This window comes from Bison bison, unplaced genomic scaffold, assembly GCF_000754665.1.
Source record: "Bison bison bison isolate TAMUID 2011002044 unplaced genomic scaffold, Bison_UMD1.0 scf7180017864180, whole genome shotgun sequence".
Classification (NCBI taxonomy): Eukaryota; Metazoa; Chordata; class Mammalia; order Artiodactyla; family Bovidae; genus Bison; species Bison bison.
Window position 1 is genome coordinate 888,094 of NW_011494752.1, and position 25,801 is coordinate 913,894.

At 43.6% G+C, this 25,801-nt stretch overlaps 1 protein-coding gene across 1 annotated transcript in view; it reads left to right on the forward strand.

The window, feature by feature from the left end:
• The first annotated feature begins 1,753 nt into the window (after positions 1 to 1,753).
• The window catches only part of LOC104990788 (signal transducer and activator of transcription 5B), a 40,207-nt gene continuing 16,159 nt past the window's right edge, over positions 1,754 to 25,801 (forward strand). Inside the window, exons 1-7 of the mRNA XM_010843105.1 lie at positions 1,754 to 3,419; positions 15,416 to 15,553; positions 18,819 to 18,975; positions 20,117 to 20,206; positions 21,311 to 21,485; positions 24,900 to 25,030; positions 25,261 to 25,539. Of these exons, the coding sequence (XP_010841407.1) occupies positions 15,426 to 15,553; positions 18,819 to 18,975; positions 20,117 to 20,206; positions 21,311 to 21,485; positions 24,900 to 25,030; positions 25,261 to 25,539 (960 nt within the window). The 5' untranslated portion in view covers positions 1,754 to 3,419; positions 15,416 to 15,425. The remainder of the gene's footprint in view (positions 3,420 to 15,415; positions 15,554 to 18,818; positions 18,976 to 20,116; positions 20,207 to 21,310; positions 21,486 to 24,899; positions 25,031 to 25,260; positions 25,540 to 25,801) is intronic.

Here is a 25,801-nt window from a genome sequence, read left to right on the forward strand (position 1 = left end):
TAGGCTGTGCTGGGTCTTTGCTGCTGTGCGAGCATTTCTCTAGTTGTGGCGAGCGGGGACTACTCTCTAGTTGCAGTACTCAGGCTTCTCATTGCGGTGGCTTCTCTTGTCGCAGAGCTCAAGAGACACATAGGTTCAAGGACACATAGGTTTCAACAGTTCTGGCTCCCAGGCTCTAGAGTCCGGGCTCAATAGTTATGACGCATGGGCTTAGTTGTTCTGTGGTATGTGGGATCTTCCCGGACCAGGGCTCAAACCCATGTCTCCTGCATTGGCAGGCATGTTCTTTACCATTGAGCCACTAGGGAAGCCCCACAAAGTTAATTCTGACCACTGGTGGTCAGGATCTAGGTTTAGGCCTCTTTGAAAAATCACCCACCCCCAGCACGATTCTCGTTAATTCTCCCACTCCTTTTTGTAATCTAAAGCTTTTGGCTGATTTCTGATTTGATTGAGAAGAGTGAAGGTGAACCACCAGATTCCTAATACGGCTTCCTTTGTTTGAAAGCTTGGCATCCTGATGTTCTCAGGCCTTTAGGGAAGGGAGTCCTATTTAAAACATTTTGGGGGAAAAAAAATTGGGAGATTGTCAAATAATTTTTGTTATCCGTGAGTTGCACTTTGTTAATTCGATTTGCAGCTTTTATCATAAAACAGTGTTAAACCACAGGTATCATAGTCAAGAAAAGCTCACTTGATCAGGTGAAGTTTTTAATAAATAAAGCCCAGGGGTTGAGGGAGAAGGCAATAGCACCCCACTCCAGTACTCTTGCCTGGAAAATCCCATGGATGGAGGAGCCTGGTGGGCTGCAGTCCATGGGGTCGCGAAGAGTCGGACACGACTGAGTGACTTCCCTTTCACTTTTCACTTTCATGCATTGGAGAAGGAAATGGCAACCCACTCCAGTGTTCTTGCCTAGAGATTCCCAGGGACTGGGAAGCCTGGTGGGCTGCCGTCTGTGGGGTCGCACAGAGACACGACTGAAGTGACTTAGCAGCAGCAGCAGCAGCAGGGGTTGAGAGTGTGAGCACTGGAAATGGGCAGCTTAGTGCTGATCCCATCTCCTCCACTTGTGGCAGGACTATGGGCAAATTTTTCACCTCTTAAGCCTGCTTCCTCTTAAATAGAATGGGGATAATGGACTTCCCTGGTGGCTCAGACAGTAAAGAATCCGCCTGCAATGCAGGAGACCATGGTTCTATTCCTGGGTCGGGAAGATCGTCTGGAGAAGGGATAGGCTACCCACTCTAGTATTCTTGGGCTTCCCTTGTGGCTCAACTGGTAAAGAATCTGCCTGCAAAGCAGGAGACCTGGGTTGGGAAGATCCCCTGGAGAAGGGAGTGGCTAAGCACTCCAGTAATCTGGCCTGGAGTATTCAGCGGACTGTATAGTCCGTGGCATTGCAAATAGTCAGACACAACTGAGCGACTTTCTGTAAGCCTGCTTCCTCTTAAATAGAATGGGGATAATAATCCTACTGCCTCATAGGATTGTCATAAGGATTAAATGAGGGTGCATATAACATGCACACCACAATACATGATGTAGTAAGAGCTCCTTGAATGCTTCTGTTCTACTGTTACTCTTATTCTTGTTACTACGGCTTCTGCTGCTACTGCTGCTAAGTTGCTTCAGTCGTGTCCGACTCTGTGCGACCCCAGAGATGGCAGCCCACAAGGCTCCCCCGTCCCTGGGATTCTCCAAGCAAGAACACTGGAGTGGGTTGCCATTTCCTTCTCCAAGTACTCCCTATTTTTTCCTTTCCAGTGCTAATTCCTTTGTTATTTAAGATTTGGTGATTAAATGTAAAAGTCTTGAAAACTTAATAGTTTGTGCTGTTTCCAACATGAAATAGTTTCTGGTGTGGGTAGCAATAGTTAATTCAGCATATATAACAACCGAATAAGTTTCTCCTTGAACTCCAAACTGTCATTTCAAAGGAGGTATTCTCAGAGTGGGGTTACGTACCCTCCATCATCAAAGCCTAGAATCTTTATGAAAGCTTGTCTCACAAGAAGCCTGTGTCTGTGCTGCTGCCACCACCTGAGACTACTTGAGTTGGACGCCACACGGAGCTGTGACATGCTGGTAGGGGTCCTTCCCAAGGAGCCTGTGACACACTGGCAGGAGCCCTTCCCAAGGAGCCTGTGACATGCTGGTAGGGGTCCTTCCCAAGGAGCCTGTGACATGCTGGCAGGAGCCCTTCCCAAGGAGCCTGTGACATGTTGGCAGGAGCCCTTCCCAAGGAGCCTGTGACATGCTGGTAGGGGTCCTTCCCAAGGAGCCTGTGACATGCTGGCAGGAGCCCTTCCCAAGGAGCCTGTGACATGTTGGCAGGAGCCCTTCCCAAGGAGCCTGTGACATGCTGGTAGGGGTCCTTCCCAAGGAGCCTGTGACATGCTGGCAGGAGCCCTTCCCAAGCAGCCTGTGACACACTGGCAGGAACCCTTCCCAAGGGCCCGTCACAGTTTCTTGTAAGCTGGATATAGATAGCTAAGCCAGGAATTGATCTGGTTCAGAAAACTTAAAAGTCTTCCTTTTTCCTTCCCTCTTCTTCACTTTTAAACTAAAAAGATTTAATTTTTTTGCCTCTGGGAAGGTTAAATGCCTAGATGCTCTCTTGAAGTCTATGTGAGAATGCGATATTGTTTCTTTGGGGGTAAGGGGTCTTTAATATTGTTCCACAACTATTAAGGGTTGCTACCTAACAAAGATTTAAGATCATATTTTCTATCTTCTTCCCCCTTTTGTTACTAGTTGTACAGTCTTTTCACCATGTTTTGTCTAAGGAAATGTATCTCCCTTGTATATGTGCATTTGCTGATTGTCAGCACTGAACCTGGCCAGTGCCTTAGCATGTTGGATAGCTGGTTGGACTTTAGTTAGAGAAGAGGAAAGCTAAAGATTTATTTTTAAATCAGTCAACTAGGGACCTTCTATGTGGCCACATTTATTATAGACAAAATGCCACTTTATTTTTAGGTGGAGACTTCTGGAGCATTAGTATTGATATAAAGCCTAGGATGGTTCCAAACCTCGTATTGAAGTCCACATTAAATCTGGTAGTTCTTGAGTCCCACTGCTGTTTAGAGTGTGGCTCCATGTGATCTTATTGTCTTTAACTTAGTCAAGTGAGACACCGCATTACATAGGTTCTAGGTCTCGCATTTGCTTTGTTTTTCTCTGGAGCTTTACTGGAAACCGAATGCTGTTGCGTACTAGCTACAGAAGCAGGAGGGGAAGTTGGCAAGAATTAACTGCTTTCTGTTTGGTCTGTCTGAGGCAGCTGACCTTTTGGAAGGAAATCGCTGCTCTTTGCTTCTTCCTGTAACAGTGCAGCCTGTGAAAGAACATATACACAGAAGGGTTCTGCCGCTATCCTGGCTGCTGGCTTGTCGTGTAAGCTGTTAGTTAAGAGGTGGGCATCTCTCGGTGCAGCTGTGTGTGTTGTAGGAGCAAGTACTCAGGTTCAGGGAGCTGAGCTGTGTGTAGACATGCCAGTAGATAGAGAGTATCTGTTTCCAGAAAAAGTAGTTTGTTTTAGCAAAGATAATTGTATTTTATTGCCAAGTCCCAGTGTTTATGCTATGGACACTTGCTTTGTGTTCAGTTTTAATTCATCTTAATGTTGAATGTCTTGGTATTAGTATTATTTCTTATACTGGATCACCTGTTTTTTCCTGAGAGGCCATTTTTATTTTTCAAAACATGAGCTCTTAGTTTAATGTCATTTCCATATACAAACTGCTACATTTAAAATGGATAACCAGCAAGGACCTACTGTATAGCACATGGAACTCTGCTCAATGTTTTGTGACAGCCTGGATGGGAGGGGAGTTTGGGAGAAAATGGGATACATGTGTATGTATGGCTGAGTCCTTTTACTGTCCACCTGAAAGTATCACAACACTGTTAATTGACTGTCAGTTCAGTTCAGATCAGTCGCTCAGTCGTGTCCGACTCTTTGCAACCCCATGAATCGCAGCACGCCAGACGTCCCTGTCCATCACCAACTCCTGGAGTTCACTCAGACTCATGTCCATCGAGTCAGTGATGCCATCCAGCCATCTCATCTTCTGTCGTCCCCTTCTCCTCTTGCCCCCAATCCCTCCCAGCATCAGAGTCTTTTCCAGTGAGTCAACTCTTCGCATGAGGTGGCCAACGTACTGGAGTTTCAGTTTTAGCATCATTCCTTCCAAAGAAATCCCAGGGCTGATCTCCTTCAGAATGGACTGGTTGGATCTCCTTGTAGTCCAAGGGTTAGGCTCCAATGTAAAATGAAAAGTTGAACAAAAAATTCAAAAATAATAATAAATGTAATTTCATCTCAGAATTAGAATTAACTTCTTACCATATCTGCTGCCCACTGTTGGATCCACTTTTTCTGCAGGAGTTGTTTTACTTAGACACACTGAGTATTATACCCCACACATTTGCATTTTCTTCAGGAAGCTTCAGTTGGGCTTCCAAATTGGCATATCATCCAGTGAGCAGGCCAAGGGCTTTCCAGGTGGCATTAGTGGTAAAGAACCTGTTTGCCAGTGCAGGTAAAAGTAAGAGACTTGGGTTCAATCACTGGGTTGGGAAGACCCCTGGAGGAGGGCACAGCAACCCACTCCAGTATTCTTGCCTGGAGGATTCCAAGGACAGAGGAGCCCAGTGGGCTGTGGACCACAGGACTGCACAGAGTCGGACACAACCAAAGCAGCTTAGTATAAGCAGGCAAAGGAACTAGCTGATGAAACATCTCTTTCTTAAAAGATTTTAGTCTTCCATCATTTTAACCCAAACATATTTAGGTTCATTTTTAAAATTTTGTTTTCTGAAAGGATTTATCGTCAAGTACAGAAATGAAGTTGATTATAATTATTGGTGAGTGCAGAGAACATAGCTACCTGAAAAGGGGGCAGGATACCATATTCTTCTGCATTTAATTTGAGTTCAGTTTATAGGCATGCTTTCCCAATGTATTATTGGTCTCTTTCCAAGATTTACTGTTAATAGTAAAGACTGTTGAGTGAGCATCAGTGTCGGTGTACAAAAAAGGTGCAGAGAGTAACCTCATGAGACTGACGGCTGGTCTGTCCTTAGCAAGGTGGCCCTGCAGTGCTTCTTTCCTGTTCTTGGAAGCTGGCCTCATCTGTTCAACCTTCCAGAGATAGGGAAGAATCCAAAAGGGAGTGCAAACCTTGTTTTGGCTTTAGGTATAGGTTCTGGCACAAACTAAGTTGATATCAACAAAAGAGGAAGATTTCCCCCAGCTCTGTTGGCCTTTGACTAGGAGTAAAGTTAGGAACTGGTGGCTAAGGCTTTCTGGAAGCTGATCAGGTAACTGTTTGCTTCCGGAGGCCTTGAATTGTTACCCTGAAACTGTCAAGGGCCTTCACCTAGGGTAGTTGTGTCCAGGTATGTTGCCAGGGGTAAGGGAAATAGAGTTTTTAAAAAGGAATTCTTGCACTGCTGACAGTGGTTTTCTATGTATTTCATTCCATTTACTGTTGGCACAAGTTTGCAGTGACCATTGCTTAGTCATGTCAAAGATGAATAAGAGCTAAACATGAATCTGAGTATGTATTATTTCTTACCTTGAAATAGGACTTTCTCAAATACCCTCTTTTTTCTTTGCTTTTTTTTTTTCTCACAAGTCACAAGAAAACTTTTTACATTCTAGCTCTACTCCTTCTGAGATCAATAATCTTCAACCTGGTCTAAGTTCTAGTTTACTTTTTTTTATTTTGGTATTCTAAACAATTTGGTATGAAGATTTTCAAACACTCACAAAATATAGTGTATAATGAATTTCCATAGATTCATCAGTTCAGTTCAGTTGCTCAGTTCTATCCAACTCTTTGTGACCCCATGGACTGCAGCACGCCAGGCCTCCCTGTCCATCACCAACTCCCGGAGTTTACGCAAACTCATGTCCATTGAGTCGGTGATACCATCTAACCATCTCATTCTCTGTTGTCCCTTTCTGCTCCTGCCTTCAATCTTTCCCAGCATCAGGGTCTTTTGCAATGAGTCAGTTTTTCACATCAGATGGCCAAAGTATTGGAGTTTCAGCTTCAGCGTAGTCCTTCCAATGAATATTCAGGATTGGTTTCCTTTAGGGTTGACTGATTGGATCTCCATGCAGTCCAAGGGACTTTCAAGAGTCTTCTCTAACACCACAGTTCAAAAGCATCAATTCTTTGGTGCTCAGCTTTCTTTATAGTCCCTCACATCCATACATGGCTACTGGGAAGACCATAGCTTTGACCTGATGGACCTTCATTGGCAAAGTAATGTCTCTGGTTTTTAATATGCTGTCTAGGTTGATCATAACTTTTCTTCCAAGGAACAAGTGTCTTTTAATTTCATGGCTGCAGTCACCATCTGCAGTGATTTTGGAGCCCAAAGAAATAAAGTCTGTCACTGTTTCCACTGTTTCCCCATCTATTTGCCATGAAGTGATGGGACTGGATGCCATGATCTTAGTTTTCTGAATGTTGAGTTTTAAGCCAACTTTTTCACTCTCCTCTTTCACTTTCATCAAGAGGCTCTTTAGTTCTTAGCTTTCTGCCGTAAGTGTGGTGTCATCTGCATATCTGAGGTTATTCATATTTCTCCTGGCAATCTTGATTCCAGTTTGTGCTTCATCCAGTCCAGCATTTTTCATGATGTACTCTGCATATAAGTTAAATAAGTTCAAAACCTACCAAAATTTTGTTAATCCTTTTTTATATACTCCCCACATAAACACACTTTTGTTTCTTCTAGGGTTTATTAAAAGAATAGTATGAGCAGTTGAGTGCAAGGTATTTTAAAGGATTTAAATAAAATAGATGTTAAAATTACAAATTAATCTTATCTACTAATAGTCTTGAACTATTGCTTGAAAACACATTGTTGCTATATATTGAAAGTAATAGAATTGTATTTCCTTTTTTTTTAAATGTATAAATATCTCATGCCCTCCTTAAATCTCAAGACTACTTTACTTGTAAGAAACTGCCATAACCTGGAACTGTCATGATGGGAAGTATTTCTACCTATGTCTTTTGCACATCCCTTTATATTTAATTCCTCTGGGATAGGGAGCAGTGCCAATTGCCCATAATTATTAAACTTATATTTCAGGTTTTACATTTTGAACAAAATTTAATAAATAAAAAAAGTTACAAAAAATTGTACCAAAACTTCTTCACCTAAATGTAACAGCTGTTTATAGTTCTCTCTGACCTTCCTCTGGTATGTGTCCTCTGGCAAACATGTGTACACTTTTCATTTAGTATCCTTTACTTCTAGAAAATGTGTCTACAGCCTTATATTTTAACATAGCCTTTATATTTCACTTAAATTGTTGCACAGTATTCCATCAGATTAATATAGTTTAATAACCAGTCTCTTATTTGGGACATTTAGATTACTTCTTAATTTCTCACTGTTGTGTATCCTACTGTCTAACTATTGCCCTTAGGAGTTGACCTCATGCTGAGTGTTCTTCAAAGCAAATTTTGCTAAGTGGAAAATTTTTTATTTTATTTTTTCTCTTATTTGGCTGCACCATGTCTTAGTTGTGGCATGCGGGATTTTTAGTTGTGGTATGCAGAAGCTTTTTAGTTGTGGCATTCAAACTCTTAGTTGCAGTATGTGGGATCTGATTCCCTGACCAGGGGTTGAACCTGGGCCCGCTCCATTGAGAGTGCGGAGTCTTAGCCACTGGGCCACCAAGGTAGTCCCCAAGTGGTAATTTTCAGTGGTAAGAGGGAGTCTGTGAACTTTAATGCAGAAAATATTAGGAACGTGTAGATTTATTAATAAGCTGACTTTTAAAACTTCAGAACAGAAGGGAACGGATTATAATTCAATGGTACAGAAACTCAGTATATTGAAGTAGCTGAGGAATTTGTATGTCCTGAACTAAAGGATTTGACCTTTTCAAAAGACGGTCTAAGGTGAGTTGGTCTCAGTTAACAATATAAAATGGGTACAGATATAAACCCTCATTCGAGGGACTTCCCTGGTGGTACAGTATTTAAAACCTCTCTGCTCCCAGTGCATGGGGCCTGGGTTTGATCCCTGGTCAGGGAGCTAGATTCCACATGCCACAACGAAGACCCAGTGCAGCCAAATAAATAAATTTTTTTTAATAAATAAATTTAAAAGCCTACATTTGAAATTCTGAGGCTGACATAGGGCTACATAGCAGCCTCAGATCATTTCTGACTTTTCTGTAATGCAGACGGTCATTGTTTGGGGGCTATAGTAAATGTTTTTAGTTACCTGAAAAATATTATTGATGTAGCTTCTTCCCAAGTGGGCTGTCCAAGTTGCTTAATAGATTGCAACACAGAAATAATGATAACACGCACCCATTCAAGCTGTGAGCCAGTGTGGCACAAGGGAGCCCTTCTCCCCCCACCTCCTCCTCTCTCCCCAAAGTAATATGTTGTGATTTCACTGTGACGTAAAGATTTAAGACTGATTGTCTTCCCAGAATTTTATCATCTCTGTATTGCCTGGCAAATTTTTCCTTGTTTGTTTCTTTGTGAGACAAATACTTTTATTCGTTCTGTTCTCTTCCCATCTGTTTAATAATCTGATTTTATTAGAGAATTGCCTTTCCGATGGCTTATAAAGTAGTGTTTAGAAAAAAATTTTTTTAAAGAGCAGATGGCTCCAGTGTTGACCTGCTTCTAGATGGGATAGTTTTACACTAACCTTCTTACTTGATGTTAGGCCAATTTTAGTATGAGCAAAGTCTTAATCCTTCATTGCCACAATTTCATAGTTTTCTGTCCCTCCAAGTTCCTACTACTAGGTAATCACTGCCACTGAATATATGTTTTGACAGTAAAGCAGGAAAAAACAACAGAGAACTTGCTGTTTATATTCCATCCAAAGTCCCTCAGTCATTAAGTGGTGCTGATATGATTAACAGTTTTGAATCCTAACTCCTTGCCAGATCACATTCTTTTTCAGATCAGAAGCAGTGTTTATACATCTTCTGTTTCATCTGCCAAGTAGCCCAAGCCTTTGCGCAGATCAGAGCCCTGCAATATTAGGTTTCTGATTCTAATTTCTTACTCATTTTCTTCCTTTAAGTTATGAAATATAACAAACATGCAGAAAAATCCAAAACACAATATGACAGACTGCGACCACAAGTCCTGGGACAGTCAGCATGGTGCAGAGGTAGAGTACAGGCTGGGGCCAGGCTGCCCAGCCCCCGCCCAGACGGTACTCCTCAGCAGAGTGGGACATGGGGCAAGTATTTCACCCGCAAAAGAAACCCATACCCATTAAAGCCACTGCCCATCCCCCTAGCCCTTGGCAACCACCTGTCTGCTTTGTTTCTATGGGTTTGCTTATTTCTGACATTTTCTTTAAATGGAATGCACAATATGTGGCCCTTTATATCTGGCTTCTTTTACTTAGCGTCATGTTTTCAAGGTTTATCCATATTATAGCATGTTTCAGTACTTCATGCCTTTTTACTGTTGAATAATATTCCATTTTATCTGCTTTATTTCACCATTCATATCCTTATTGTCCACTCATGTACTGATGGACATTTGGATTGTTTCTGCCTTTTGGCTATTATGTATAATGCTGCTATGAACATTTGTGTGCAAGTTTTTGTAGACATATGTTTTCATTTCTCTTAGGCATATACCTAGGAGTAAAACTGCTGGGTCATATAGTAACTCCATATTTAACCTTTTGAAGAACCTCCAGATGGTTTTCCAAAGTTATTACACCATTTTACAATATTGTTTAATTTGCTAAACCTCAATTTCTTCATCTATAAAGTAGGAACAATAATAGGGCTACCTCCTAGGGTTTTTGTGAGGGTTGTATGAGTAGACTCATAAAAGCCCTCATTGCTGTAAAACAATGCAGCAAGTGTTCAGTAAATGACATTAAATGATAAATCTGGATGGTGGATAACAACACTAATAAAATGTTATTTTAATTCAGTTTTCATTCTTATTTCTCACGTTTATTTATCAGCGGAATCAAGATATTTGTTGCTGATAATTCACACTTTTAATTAGTAGGAGTCTTTCTTTGGAAGGAATAGGAGAAAGCTTTGCTCCGGCTGCCAAGCAAACACATCTGAATGGATATTCCTTTTTGGAGTCTAGTGTACTTATGACAGCCTTGCTCTCACTGCACTGCCCTTCACAATTCTTAATTCCTTTGTTCAGAGGTGAGGGAACAGTCCTCCCAGTGCCTTTCCACCAGCCTCCATCAGTTCTCATCCATGAAAGTCCTGGTGCCAGTGAAATTGATTAAGAGATGGGCTTTTAACAGAGGGGTAAAATATATGGGCAGGATATTGGTTAAGGAGAAAGACAGCAAGAGCTCTTTGTGGGAGGATTGACTTTCAGAAGGTACTTATTTGAAGTGAGTTAAAATTGGAGGTGGGGAGAAGGACACCGTTTTGTCAGTTTAAGGTTGCAAAGTCAGAATAAGATTGAGCATTTGCTATGAGCCAGGCACTGTTTTAAGCATTTGCCCATGTTAACTCATTTTTACAACAACCCCCGAGAGACATTATTTTACAAGTAAGGAAACTGAGGCCCAGAGAGGTTTAAGAGGTTATTAAATCTTTTGTAGAACTTTGTTTAGGTGAGCTTGCCATTATCTCTAGAACTTGAACTCCATTGTAGAGAGTTTGGCCCTGGAATGGAATGGAGCAGTGGTTGTGATGGGGTGGAGAAGACTTCCAGAATACTTGAATTATACACGTGAATCCGGCAGACCAAATCCCTGTACACGTTTTTAAAAATATGTATTTATTTGACTAGGCCGAGTCTTGGTTGCAGCCCACAAGATCCTCAGTCTCCACTGTGGCATGCAGGAGCCTCAGTTGTGGCGTGTGGAATCTAGTTCCCTGACCAGGGGTGGAACCTGGGCCCCCTGCATTGGGAGCACGGGCTCCCAGCCACTGGACCACCAGGGAATTCCCCCCTGTGCTCATTTGAAACTCCCACTCTCATCCCAAGCTAGAATTCATTCTTGCAAGTGGCAGGTATGCTTGGGGAACTTTCTGTGGTCCTGCCATCTGCTTCTCTTCCCCTACAGTTGGCTATAGCATGACTTTAGCCACAATATTTTAGAAGTCTTCAGAGAGAGTGATTTTTTTTTTCCTCAAAGCTTTGTTTTACTTCTCAAAGGGAAAGCATCTCATAAAAAGATATTTCTTACCGGGACAAAATTATCCTTAAATCCCACCCACTCATATCGTTTAATTTATGTAAACAGACAGTCTTTGCTTCAGTTTTCATTAAGTCTATAACATTATGAGCTATTAGACTTTGAAACCCTTTTTTTCAAGTGCCTGTGGGTCTGCTGTCTTTGGGACTCCTAGGATATATCCAGATATATGGGGTCCACGTAGATACTTTATGCTTTCAGAAAGCACAGGATTCTACATCCAAGGTGGTTTGGGGTTGTTTGGAATGCTTATGAGCAATAAGAATGCAACTCGCAGAGTTCAAATAGTTCTCATCTTTGGCTAAAAATAAGATTGTATATCCATTTCCCAGTCTTCAGAGCTGATGATTTACCAGAGATACAAACCACTTCCCTTGTCAGAACATCACGCATTGAAGGAGCTGCCCGTAAATAAGCAGAAGAGAGCGTGTATCGAGGACAGACATGCAGTTTCTGTGTGTGGGGTGGCGTCACTATGTGTGATACACACACACTATACTGAGCGTGTGGGGTGGCGTCACTGTGTGTGGTACACACACACACTATACTGAGCGTGTGGGGTAGCGTTCTGTGGCTGCATGAGCACTAGTCAGAAAGGACAGGGAGTCAGCTGACGCCGGGTGTAGGCTTAGCCTAATAATGTGTGTAGGACATGTATGAAGTTTTGATGTGCATGAAGAAAAGCACCACTTAGAGTCTAGGTTTTATTAATACAGTTGGTAGGGGGAAGTCATTTTTTTTTCTAAACTGCATATTTTAAATTGTTACATGATAATCTCAGTAGGTCATCTCATATTCCATGTGTAAATAACTTAGTTTAAAAATAAAATAAAGATGATTTGTACTGCTTAGTGTTTTTATTTTACATTTTTGGCCAGTGGTAGGCAAAATGTACTTTCCAGCTCTATCAAAGCATTTTTTTTGTAGTGAAATTAACGTATATTGTATTTATCAAAATAAAGAGGTTACCACCTTATGTTTATCAGCTGTTATCCTTCAGATGGCATTTTAGAAAGGAACTGTTGTGGCATGTTCATATTTAGAACCGTAAAAAATATTCTGAAAACTTCTAAGAGCTCAGCATTGTACTCTTGTATAAAAACCAAGAACTAGTACAAAGCTTAACAAAATGGTGTGACATTTATATAATATTCCTGCCTATGTGGCATATCAGCATAGTATTTCTTTCTTAAAACAGTAATAGACTCCTGGAATTATGCTCAGGCAGCAGAACTTGTGACATATTTACCAAATATTTGGTATGTATTTATTTACTGAACTAATGCTTACTACTTTTTACTTACATGGCATGCCACCATAGTGGGTACTCACTCACTTACTGTTCTTATTCAGTGGGGAAAACAGACAAAAATTAATAAAATCTAAAAGAGAAAATTACAAACGGTGCCATATGTGGTTAAGGGACAGATAACCCACTCCAGTGTTCTTGCCTGGAGAATCCCAGGGACGGGGGAGCCTGGTGGGCTGCCGTCTATGGGGTCGCACAGAGTCAGACATGACTGAAGTGACTTAGCAGCAGCAGCAGACCATTATTAATATAGACTCACGCAAAGTATATCATTTTCTTGACTTGGTATTTCATACTGATATCTCGTTCCATAATGACTTTGGAAAGAGCTGATAGATTTAACCAAATTCTGTATATACATTTATTTATGTAACAACAAAAAATTTTCTCAATGCTTATTTGCCAGGCACAATTCTAGGCCCAAGAGAAAGAGCATAAGACAAAACAAAGTCACTGTGTTCATGGTGCTTTCTCCCTAGTGGGAAGTCATTAAACAAATATGTAATAAATGTCAGTTCAGTTCAGTTCAATCACTCAGTCATGTCTGACTCTGCGACCCCATGAATCGCAGCATGCCAGGCCTCCCTGTCCATCACCAACTCCCAGAGTTCACTCAAACTCATGTCCGAGTCTGTGATGCCATCCAGCCATCTCATCCTCTGTCGTCCCCTTTTCCTCCTGCCCCCAATCCCTCCCAGCATCAGAGTCTTTTCCAATGAGTCAGCTCTTCGCATGAGGTGGCCAAAGTACTGGAGTTTTCAGCTTCAGCATCATTCCTTCCAAAGAACACCCAGGACTGATCTCCTTTAGAATGGACTGGTTGGATCTCCTTACAGTCCAAGGGACTCTCAAAGAGTCTTCTCCAACATCACAGTTCAAAAGCATCAGGAAGTGATAAATGATACCAAGAAAAAGAAAGTGAACTGAGAGGATAGAGAGTTAGCAGACTGCTATTTTATTTGGGTAGACTGAGGAGTATTTTTGAAGATAAACATTTTCCCACAGTTTTCCTTATTTTGTCTCTAGGGTCAATTCAGTTAATGAACGCAGGATGCAAGATCATTTTTGTATCTGTTGGCATTATCCACATATTCATTAAGAGAGCTAAGATGAGGTCCTGCTTCTTTCCAGTTCCTTACCACTAAGAGAGATTAATAGTACTGAATTATTTTCTTTATTCCTGTATCATTCTTGCCTAAGCACCTTCAACCATGACATCCATCCCTTTACCTTTTGTCCAAAAAATATGCCTTGGTATCTGTTCTAATTTTCCAAAATCTTGGGGTATGATGAATCATTTGAATAGAAATTATATTGTACAATGAAATGTCTTCCAGATGTTTGATTTTGCTACGGGATTCCTTCTGGAGAGAACTGTTTTATCCAAGTCTTTCTCTTTGTAATGAGAATTTGAAAAATTTCATCAAATTTCATGGCTGGAATTTGATGTCTTGGGTGATCTCACAGTGATCCCAGCCTTAATGCTCAGAAGCCCTAATTAAAGTTGTACACTGCGCAAATGTTCTATAGCATAGCACAAATCTAAAATAGGTAACTGGCAGCCACCCCACACCTCATTGTTGGCTAACTAACTTGTCCCATAAATAGCTCTGTGTTATGCGATCGGACAACTACAACTAACAGAGAAGGGATTTTTGTTTCATGACACACTTGTGTGGTCTCTGCTATTCAACAAAACCAAAGTTCTAATTCACCAGACCCTGACTGTAGCACAAGTTAATAGGAGAATTGTACAAATCAGTCGTCAGGTAGTTTTGGAAGGGATTCAAGATATCCCTGCCTTGTTTCAAACTCCCCACTGTGGATCATAGTGTTAGAGCAAGATTCAGTTTTAGTCCCCTTTGTGTCCATGAAAGTACAGCTTTTTTTTTGGCCACTCGGCATGTGGGATTTTAGTTCCCGGCTCAGTGGCTTCCAACTCAGCGCCTGATCCAACTCAGGCGCTTCCTGCAGTGGAAGTGCAGTCTTAGCCACTGGAGTGCCAGGGAGGCCCCTGCGCGCGGGAAAGTAACGCTGCTGCCACACGCTGGTTTCATCCCGAAGAGCTTCTGCCAAATGAATTAAAAATTCTTAAATGAGTCTGAAAAGGTATCGTGGTAGTTTTATAAAACTATTTTTCTGAAATCAAGTGAGTGTTTTAAAAATCTACCCACTGTTGGAATATAGTGGGTTTTGTTTCTAACTCTTAGCTGGAATATATTGTTTTCAATGTCCGAAAGATTTTTAAGTGCTTTAATTTTAACAGAACATTGCTTCATAAATTCCTTAGCGGTAACTCAGAAGGTGAACCTTGGGGTTATTTTCCAAAGCCGTCTGTTCCTTTGATGTACAAATAATTACTGTTTAGGTAAATAGTGATAATACGTAGGGTTCAATCCATGCATTAGATATTACCACTTTTCTTTGACTGGGTCTTTTTCAAAATGGCAATGTGTTTATTGCACCTTTTAAAAGTAAAAATACAAAATTTAAATAAGTGATTGTTTAACAAAATCCCTTTGCTACTTATTTATCATTACTGTTGAAATGCTGCTTACTGTTACTTCAAGTTTGCAACACATGTAAAAGAAAGAATATGTCTGTGATATCAAAACTATAGGCGGTTCTTTCCTTAATGCTGAATTTGTATTTTTCCTTAGGACTTCTGTACATTTTGTAGTCAGAGCTTCATAGACCCAGTTGTACACCTTTCCATGGCCACACTGAATGTCTACATTTTGAAAGCATTTTGAAGCTAAAATTTGGTTTAAGAAAACCAATCTTCAGTCTATCAAAAAGGGCTTAAATGCATTTATCGCCAGCCTTTATAATTGAGTATTTACTCTAGTGGATTTAAAAGGGGGAAAAAAACCCAACGCAAACCACTGTTTGTTTAACAGGTTGTAAACCATGGCTGTGTGGATACAAGCCCAGCAGCTCCAAGGAGATGCCCTTCATCAGATGCAAGCACTGTATGGTCAGCATTTCCCCATTGAGGTGCGCCATTACTTATCCCAGTGGATTGAAAGCCAAGCTTGGTAAGTGAACAGAGGTTTTTCTGTCATATTTTGTGAGGCACAAGCATATTGAAGTTTTATCAGAAAGATAACATAACGAAGACTCTAAAAGTTGTACATTTGTAAAGAAAATCATGTGACCCATGAAAAGGTATTCTATCTTAAATTTTAAGAAGATGGAATAACTACTGGGATTTTTTTTTAAATAGGGTTTGTTTCCTTTAATAATAAATTCTGGATAAAAGCATTATAATATTGCTGTTCATAAAAAACAATTAGCACATAGGTACCATCTATGGTACTGTGTACTATGGTACTACTGGGTACTATGGTACTAACACATCAGTACCATCTTTCTAGATTCCATATATCCACGTTAACATATGGTATCTGTCTTTCTCTTTCTGGCTTACTTCACTGTGTATAATAGGCTCTGGGTTCATCCACCTTATTAGAACTGACTCAAATGTGTTCCTTTTTATAGCCGAGTAATAGTCTATTGTGTACCTGTAACCACAGCTTCTCTAGAGACACAAAAGATAGACTTTTGGACACAGGGGAAGGAGAGGGTGGGATGATTTCTGAGAATAGCATTGAAACATATACATTACCATATGTAAAACAGATAGCCAGTGGGAATGTGTTGTATGACTCAGGGAACCCAAAGCTGGTGACATCCTAGAGGGGGAGAGATGGGGAGGGAGGTAGGAGGGAGGTTTAAGAGGGAGGGGACATGTGTATACTTATGGCTGATTCATATTTATGTAGGACAGAAACCATCACAATATTGTAAAGTAATTATCCTCAAATTAAAAATAAAATTTTTTAAAAAGTCAACAAAACTGAGTACCTAGCAGTGTTGTAGTTAGTGGAGTTCGTATGAAAACATTGAAGCCCTTGTCCACAGAGTTTAGTATTTAACAGGTCAGATAAGGTATGCATATGCATAAGATTTAATAAAGTATATTATTAACAAGTTTAACAATGATGACTTTGGTGTTTTCAAATTTATATGTAATTTTTATATATAGAGAGAGAGACTAAAAGACGATACACCAAAATGTTAACAATAATTACTCTTAGTGGCAGATTTAACAACCATGTTTATTTTTCGGATTTCTCAAATTACTGTTTATATATCCGGGGGAAAATTGTTTTTAAATTATTTCAAAATTCGTACATTGCAGTAGACTGTCGACAAAGCCTTATAATCAACAACATTATTGCACGCCAGGCCGCAGGCTGTCTGCTGCTCTGAGCAGGGCCTGGGCACATGCCAGTTACCAGTCTCGAGCTGATCTGTCATGTTCATCAGATACTTCAGGCCTCCATCATCCTGGTCAGGAGAACAGGAGAAACCAGCCTTTAGCTGCTATTTGAGGCAAGCTGTATACCCATCAGTAATGTTGCCTCAGAGTCATTGCGATCTTGTGTTAGTAGCAGACTTCTATTCCAAAGCTGGAGCACACCAAAGGAAGGCAATTTTCTAGGCAATTAAAAAAATCTCAGCCTCATGCAATTAAGTGAGGAAAAAAAGGTACTAAATGTGAGCATGTCAACTGCACCTCATCTGGTGCTTTTCCATTTCATTTTCATTTTCTGTTAAAGATTTGGAGAGTTCAGGAAAACATTAGTAGGAAGTTTCTGTTGATCTAAAATTTCATTTAGTAGATTTCCCATGTAGTCTTCTTACCAAACGAACGTTAAAAGACTTATGTTGATGTCAAGGAAAACCGGAATTTTATTTGGTTATGGGTTTAAGAATATAAAGATTTTAAGTAAAACATCTTCAGTTCTTCATGTTTAAGCTAAGAAAGTTTATGTGTGTGTGTGTGTGTGTCTGTATATATATGTATATCTATACATATACGGAAGAGAATTAAGTTTTAAAGTACGAGAACTGGTAGTACTTGATTTCCGTGAGTTTTGCTTAGAGATTGGCTCTTCTCAAGAGTAGATTCACTACTCAGTGATGTGTGGTGACCTCAATGGTAAAGAAATCCAAAAAAGAGGGGATATATGTATACATACAGCTGATTCACTTTGCTGTACGATAGAAACAAACACACCATTCTAAAGCAACTATACTCCAAAATATTCTTTTGAAGAGTGGATTCCTCAGACGAGGAGCATTATTGCCATTCAGAACAGAGGTGCAGGGCTGCTTCCATTCCTTCAAGGCTTTTATTTAGACATATTTGGTACATAGCACACATATTTAAAATTTGGCTTTCTCTACTGCTTTCTCAAGAGGGCAGATTTGAGCATATTGTTTGATGAAGTAATGCTACCAGTGCTTTGGTGTCGCTGTCTGTGTCCCTGTTAGAAATTAGTTTCTGCCTAACTTCAGGGCTGTGTAGAGATGACAGAGCTGCCTAGCAATCACCAGATCTCTTGTTTGGCTGCAGACCCACCAGCAGTAATGAATGTTATTTCAATCTGACAGCTGTTAGGTTTCTTCAGCAAGCAGAGTTAAGTAATTTAGTACTGCCCAATAGCAATTGTTGCTTAAGTTGTTTAAAAAAAGAAAGAGAATCAGAGATGGGGAGAGGGGGAAGAGTGGGGGAAGGAAGAGAGAGGAGGAGGAAGGGAGGGAGGGAGACCACCCAAGCCCTGCTACCAGTTAAGTGGCTCTGAATTACTACGAAGCCTGTAAAGTGATTTTTCTGGTTCATTGCAGGAGTCAGCACTGCCTACATGTCCGAAATCTGCAGCTAGTGATACAAATGGCTGCCTTGTGTGAATACTTGCAGGCTTCATCTGTCTTAATATCATATTTCCAGGGCTTCTTAGAAGTAACTCCGTTAACTCACCTGTCTTTACTTAAGAAATACCCCATGTGAAATTAGCAACACATACAAGTTGAGGCTGGCAAAAACACACAGAACATTCTTGACCCTGTGCCCCCTTCCACCCTTAAAGGGATAACTATAAATAGGAAATTATCAGAGTCCTTATTTCCTTCAGAGCACACAAAGCACTTTCCTTTTCCCTTCGTTCCTAGAAGCGAATAGCATAAGCACCAGAGTGAGTCAGTAGGAGAACGGGCAGTCCACTGCAAAGAAAAAAGAGAAAATATACTATACCTTCCACTAAGGTAACTAGTGGATTGGAAATAGACTTATGTAGATATCTAGTCAGTTTGAATTGGACTGTTGCCTAAACTTTGCAGTGAGCATTATAAAGAAATCGCTTGAGCCCCAGAAAAGGTGTGGTGCATTGAGGCTGCATTTATACAGGCTGTGTGCATGTATGTATACATATGTATGTAATTTCTTTCCCCTAGGGACTCAATAGATCTTGATAATCCACAGGAGAACATTAAGGCCACCCAGCTCCTGGAGGGCCTGGTGCAGGAGTTGCAGAAGAAGGCAGAGCACCAAGTGGGGGAAGACGGGTTCCTACTGAAGATCAAGCTGGGGCACTACGCCACACAGCTCCAGGTGGGCGTGAGTTCGGGGCCACGCTCCATGTGAGCCCCAGGCCACACTCTTCCCTGCAGGGGCTCTTCCTTCATCCAGAGGTTTCTCTCTCTCCTTTCACCCAAGGTTGCCAAGCCACATGTGACACATGTAAAGTTCTTATTGTTTGGTTTTGTGATTGTAGCTGCCATTTTTAAACCTTTTATTTGAAAACCGTTTCAAATTTATAGACAGTTACAAGATTGATACTGAGAACATATGCTCAGACTCACCATTATTAACATTTGCTATATGACATTCTCCCTCTGTGCACATGCATGTACAGACACACACGCAGGCGCGCACACACTTGCACAAATGCGCGCACATGCACAGATGTGCGCACAGACGTGCACAGTTTTTCATCACTCGAAAGTTGTGTGCGTCATGCCCCTTTGTCCCTCAAGTGCTCCAGTGTCCACTTTCTAAGCATATGAACCTTCTGTTACGTAGTTACGGTACAGTTACCAGCTGACTTACTAACATCTTTTGGGACATTTTTCTCCCCCTCCAGTCCAGGATCGCGTTCAAGATCGCTTATTGCCTATAGTTGTCATGTCTCTTTAAGGAACCATTTGTCAGTCTCCCTTTGTCTTTCATTGCATTGACATTTTAAAAGTAATTCAGCTCCTCTGTTTTTTAAAGGTAAAATGTGCCTTATTTGGGGTTTGTATGACTTTTCCTCACGATTAGATCCAGGGTACACACCCCTGATCAGAATTGGAAATAAGTGATGTTGTGTCCTCCTCAGACTATCACGTCCAGAGGTGTACTGCGTCCACCTTGTCCTCCTCGGTGGCAGTAATTTTGGTCGCTCAATCAAGGTGGTGTCCGGTTTCTCCTCTGATATGGCCTTTTCAAAATGTATTCTGTTCCCAAGCATGGTTCCCTTACTTTAAGCAATTTAAGATGTAAGAAGTAAAATAATTTTACCTTCCTCTTGTAATTGAGTTTCCCACAACATGCTTTTCTTGTCCCCATTCACACTGGAAGAGCAGCAGTTCTCATGGTTGTGTTACGAAACGTCTCATCCATCCTGAGCTCTGGCCCTCTGCTCTGAGGTGAGGTTCTGCCCCATAGCATGAAGCAGAACAAAGTGATGTTTGCTCTTGGATTCTTTCAGAACACATATGACCGCTGCCCCATGGAGCTGGTGCGCTGCATCCGCCATATTTTGTACAATGAACAGAGGCTGGTCCGAGAAGCCAACAATGTGAGTGCCCTGTGGGCTTGGGAAGTCCTTTCTGGCTCAGCTCTTTCTGGGCCCAGCTTTGTCAGGATCTCTCAGGGTGCATCTGTTGGTGTCTCTATAAACAGAGCCTTGTCCTAAGAGCACAAAGGAAATAGAAAACTGATCTCTGATCTTGACTGGCTTGTAACCTTGATGAGATCGCAACCACAAAACAATGTGAACAAGTGCAAAATAATTTAACCCCAATTGAATAGTGTTTGAGGAGAGGCACGCTTATATTCAAGGATCCCTGGTGGTTCTGTTGGTAAAGAATCTTCCCACAGTGCGAGAAACCTAGGTTGGATCCCTGGGTCAGGAAGATCCCCTGGAGAAGGGAATGGCTACCTACTCCAGAGTTCTTGTCTGGAGAATTCCATGGACCAAGGAGCCTGGGCGGGCTACAGTCCATGTGGTCACAAAGAGCTGGACACAGCTGAGCGACTCACACACACACATGCTTATATTCAGATGAGATTGCTTAAGAACAGCCCCTTCTCGGCCCGCCTCAACCTGGTGTTGAAGGAATAGATCCACCCAGGCCAGGTCGATGACTCAATCCACACAGCGCTTGTTGATGCCTTGCCCGTGACTTCACTTGGGGTCTCCAGAACGCCGCCCCTGAGCAGTTCACACTCTTGGCGCAGTCACGAGGTCTTGAGGGAGGACACAGATGACATGTGTTCACACAGCCGTGTCCCCCGCTGTGCCCCCAGCACCTGGCACAGTTGGCGTCCAGTGAATGACTCTGAAATGAGGGGTCATCATTATTAGTAGGAAAACTCCTGAGACACATTGAGTTCTGGTCTCCAAAGAGAACTCAGATGTCTCCTGCATGTAGGTCAGAGCCTTTCTGCAACACTTTATGAAGATGCTATAGTCCACCAGGTCTCCGGTTGCTCTTCTTCTTCTCACTCTGCCCAACTCTCACAAATAACATTTTCAGTTCTCTGACTCAAAATTTAGCTTTTGGCGTCTCGGCCCAGTTATAGTGCGAGCATCGCCCTTTGGGACTAAGGCCTGAGGCTTCCTCCCATCCTCTCTGCCCGGCTCACTGCCACCCGCACTGTCTCTCTGCTCTGTCTCCAGGGTACTTCTCCGGCTGGAAGTCTCGCCGATGCCATGTCCCAGAAACACCTTCAAATCAACCAGACATTTGAGGAGCTGCGACTGGTCACACAAGACACAGAGAATGAGCTGAAGAAGCTGCAGCAGACTCAAGAGTATTTCATCATCCAGTATCAGGAGAGCCTGAGGATCCAGGGTGAGCCTGGTGTGGGAGGGTGGTGCGTGTCCGGAGGACCAGAGTGAGGACTGGCAAGAAGCTGGTTGGTTTAGAACAGGACCAGTTCTCCATTTAGAGGTGTTTTCCTCTCTCTGGGGTAGCAGAGAATCCTTTGCGTTGAAGGCAGTGCTGGAGGTTGAGGCCTTGGAAGGGACAAATAGAGGCACTGGTCCTGGGAGAGAAGGTGGGGTCTCACTCTGGCCCCCCACACCCAAGGAGCTGCTGGTCTGTGAGGAAAGGCATTTCCTCTTGTGGGAAGGGGCATACAGACTAAGGAAACAGTATCAGATGGCACTTTGTACGTGGCAGGCATTTTCAAAGTGGTGCTTTATTGAAATGGTAAACTTTCTGAACAGGGAGAGTATTAGGGACAGAGAGCTGTGTTCTACAACCTTTTAGTATCGTTTTGTTCGGTTATTCAGACAGGCCGTCCTGGGGCAGAGCAACTAGAGCATCTCAGTTAGCCCTGTAGACAGAGGAGCCCCTACCTGGGGTAAATCCTGCTGGTGCCTTGGTCAGAATCAGTCTGGAAGGTGTGGAGCCCCACCAGCACCCCCTATTGACCCTTCAGAGTTTGGCAGTGTGACTTTAATACAGGGGTGCTTGGGAGATGCCAAGGGTTTGGTTCCAGACCACTACAATAAAGTATTGCAGTAAAGCAATTCACATGAATTTTTTGGTTTCCCAGCGCATATATGTTATGTTTATACTACACTGTAGTCCAGTAAGTGTGCAATAGTATTGTCTAAAAAAAATTGTACGTGCCTCAATTTTAAAAATGCTAATGAGCCTAACCTTCAGTGAATTGTAGTAGTAACATCAAAGATCACTGGTCACAGATCACCGTAGCAAATATATTAATAATGAGAAACTCTGAAATAGTGCAAGGATTACCAAAATGTGACACAGAGACAAGAAATGAGCCAATGCTGTTGGAATAAACAGCATCAGTAGACTTGCTTGCCACAAGGTTGCTGCAAGCATTCAATTTATATTAAAAAAAAGAACACAGTATCTGTGAAGTACAATATATTGCACCAGGATAAAATGAAGTGGCCCTGTAGTTTCCTCTCCCTGGTTACGTGCCCTGCTCAAAACCTCAGAGACGCTTTGGCTCAGCCAGCCAGCCATGAAACCACATGTCCTTCTCTACTACCATGCCTGTGGGCTCCATTTTAGAACTGTATTAATACCACTTATTCTTTCTGTTTTCTGCGGAAGAATATAAATTTGTTGAGAAGGGACAGTCTTTTATCTCTCTACCCTAAGATTTGTTGTCTTTGTTGTTTGTTGTTGTAGTACAGTCACTAAGTTTTGTCCAACCCTTTGGGACTTCATGGACTGCAGCACGCCAGGCTTCGCTGTCCATCACCGTCTCCCAGAGCTTGCTCAAACTCATGTCCATCGAGTTGGTGATGCCATCCAACCATCTCATCCTCTCTCGTCCTCTTCTCCTCCTGCCCTCAATCTTTCCCAGCATCAGGGCTTTTCCAATGAGTTGGCTTTTCGCATCAGATGGCCAGAGTGTTGGAGCTTCAGCTTCAGCATCAGTCCTTGCAATGAATATTCAGGGTTGATTTCCTTTAGGATTGACTGGTTGGATCTCCTTGTAGTTCAAGGAACTCTGAGGCCAGCACAGCCCAAGTCAGAGCTGGTGTTGAGTGAATGATGGAGGTTAACTCTGGCATGTCTTCTTCCCATCTGCATTCATACCAGGCTGACCCCCTCCTAAATTAGGAAACAGGAGATTCAGGCTCTTATTTCTACCCAAGGCCATTGACTGGCTGACAGAATGGATGATCCTATTCTTGGGTTTTCTGTTTGCTACTTGTGAGGTTGGGTTTGTCCCCATCATGCAATGTCAGTTCAGTCTCATTTATCAGGTGCACCCATCAGAAACACAGATGACTGATCTGTTTGTGTGAGGGCAGTCTCAGCTCCCTCCAGTGGAGCAGACAATTGCCTCACGTCTCCTGGCGTCCTTCCCAGAAGCTTCTGCAATTTGCCAGGAGAGACTTAAGTGGGTCACTTGCATAAGGAAGCCAGGTCCCAGTGTTGGGATTATCACTGTCTCCCTGTGGGTGGCAGGATTCCGAGTGGCTGTCTAGATTGTTCTGCTCCATTCCTTGCCTGCTCAGTCCCCTGCAGTCAGAATGGAGCCATATTTCTAAGTTCTCTTGAATAGAGTTGCTTTAGTCTGTCCCAGCCCTGTGTGTCCATAGGACCGGGTCTTGGCCATGTGACATGGCCCTCAGAGGCCTGCAAGGAGCTTGACCAAGACTTGCTGACTGACGCTCACGTCTTCTAGACTCAGCCCCAGTGAGGTCCCTGGGATGTTCAGAAAGGCCATTGGCGAGGGTCGGATGCCAGCACTGGGGACAGTGGTTACCTGTGGAGGGAGGGATGGGGTTACCAGCAGGGGAGGGGTACGGGTGCTTCACCATGGAAGTGCCTGATTTCTTAAGCGGCTTCTTGATACACAGGTGTTTCTTGTATCATCCTCTCTACTTCCTGTGTCTTAAGTATTTCATCACAGGTTGTTTGCAGAGGGAGTCAGTGAGGCCTGGTTACATATTCCTGCCATTGATGAGCGGCCTGAGAGCTGGTGTGGAGAGAAATTGCCTCTCTCTCCTGAGAGAATCTCACTGCTTTTGTGTCCCCAGTGGCCCCGACTCTCTCTGTGTCTCATTTCCGGTTGGTTAGCTGAGCTCACAGTGACCAACCTGGTTAAGCATGTTAGGGACCTTCACCGCCTGAAGAAAACCCCCTTCCCTGAGGAGAGGCTGCCAAGCCTGGTAGTCAGGACAAAGCCCACGGACCAGAGGCTTCTCACGAGGCTGTGCCCGTGAGGTTGGGGCTGAGAGCTGCTCCATCTGCCTTTCATCCACTCATGTAACCCATTAACCATAACTGACTTCCCTCGGGGGCCAATGGTGCCGGGCAGCTTCCTGAGCATTTTCTGTCTCATCACTTAGCAGCCAGCCGCTGAAGTAGATGCCTCAGGATGCTCCCCTTTTACAGATGGGAAAACTGAGGCATAGGAGAGTGGGGTGACTTGCCCAAGTTCACCACCTGGTGAATGGCGGGGTTCACTTCAGACCAGACATGGTGGCTCCAAGCCAGACCATGCATTGGGTGAGGCAGGCTAAGTAGGGGGTTGGCCAGGGCAGGCTCCTCCTCAGCTGTCCCCCAGGCTTCCATCTCCCCACTCCCTGAGAGGAGCTCAGAGTCGGGCCACAGGGGCCAGAGTCTTCTCATCTACGGGCCCCGTTGCTGTGGAACCTGACTGGCCGCTGGTCAGACATGTCCCCTCGAGGGTCTTGCCTCCAGAACAGATGGGCTCCCGGCTGGACCGGGGAGGTCATGATCGTGGTGTCCTGTCCCTTCCTCCAGCTCAGTTTGCCCAGCTGGCCCAGCTGAACCCCCAGGAGCGACTGAGCCGGGAGACGGCCCTCCAGCAGAAGCAGGTGTCCCTGGAGGCCTGGCTGCAGCGCGAGGCCCAGACGCTGCAGCAGTACCGCGTGGTGAGTGGGCTCAGCGTCCCTCCCCTCCCGCAGGGGCAGTGACACCCTGAGCTGTCCTGGGGACCCTGAGGGAGGCAGAGAGCCAGGAGGAGAGCGGGACCCGGAGAGCAGGAGGCCTGGGCCTTCTTCCCCATGGGGCCTGAGGAGGAGAGTCGGTCTGGGAGGAGGAGGCCCTGCAGGGCTGTTCTGAGAGCCCAGAAGGGCCGGCTGAGCCACCGCCTGACCCTCAGGAGCTGGCCGAGAAGCACCAGAAGACCCTGCAGCTGCTGCGGAAGCAGCAGACCATCATCCTGGATGACGAGCTGATCCAGTGGAAGCGGCGGCAGCAGCTGGCGGGGAACGGAGGGCCCCCCGAGGGCAGCCTGGATGTGCTACAGTCCTGGTACCAGGGGTGGGGGGCGGGGAGGGGCAGGCAGCAGAGTGGTGCTGCCAGCTGCTGTTTGTGCCCACGTCTACATGAGCAGCTGGCTCCCTCTGTCTGGGCACGGGTCTTATCCCACCAGTGGTGTGTTTGATGCTGACGCTGGTGTCCCTTTCTGTGCCCCCTCCCCTGGGAGGATGCTGGGGTGGGGCCAGGTGGCAAAGTGGCGCTCAGGCTGGTTGGACCCCAGTCAGTGTCGCTTCTCCTGGGTGTTTCTCTGGTTTTTTTGGAAGGCAGGGCATCTCTGCTGTGCCCAGTGCACAGGCGAGGTGGCTCGGGCGCCAGGCCTTCCTGGGGGTGGAGCTGGGTGTGGGCCTTGTCCCCGCCTGGGCGCCTGCCAGCTTCTAGCC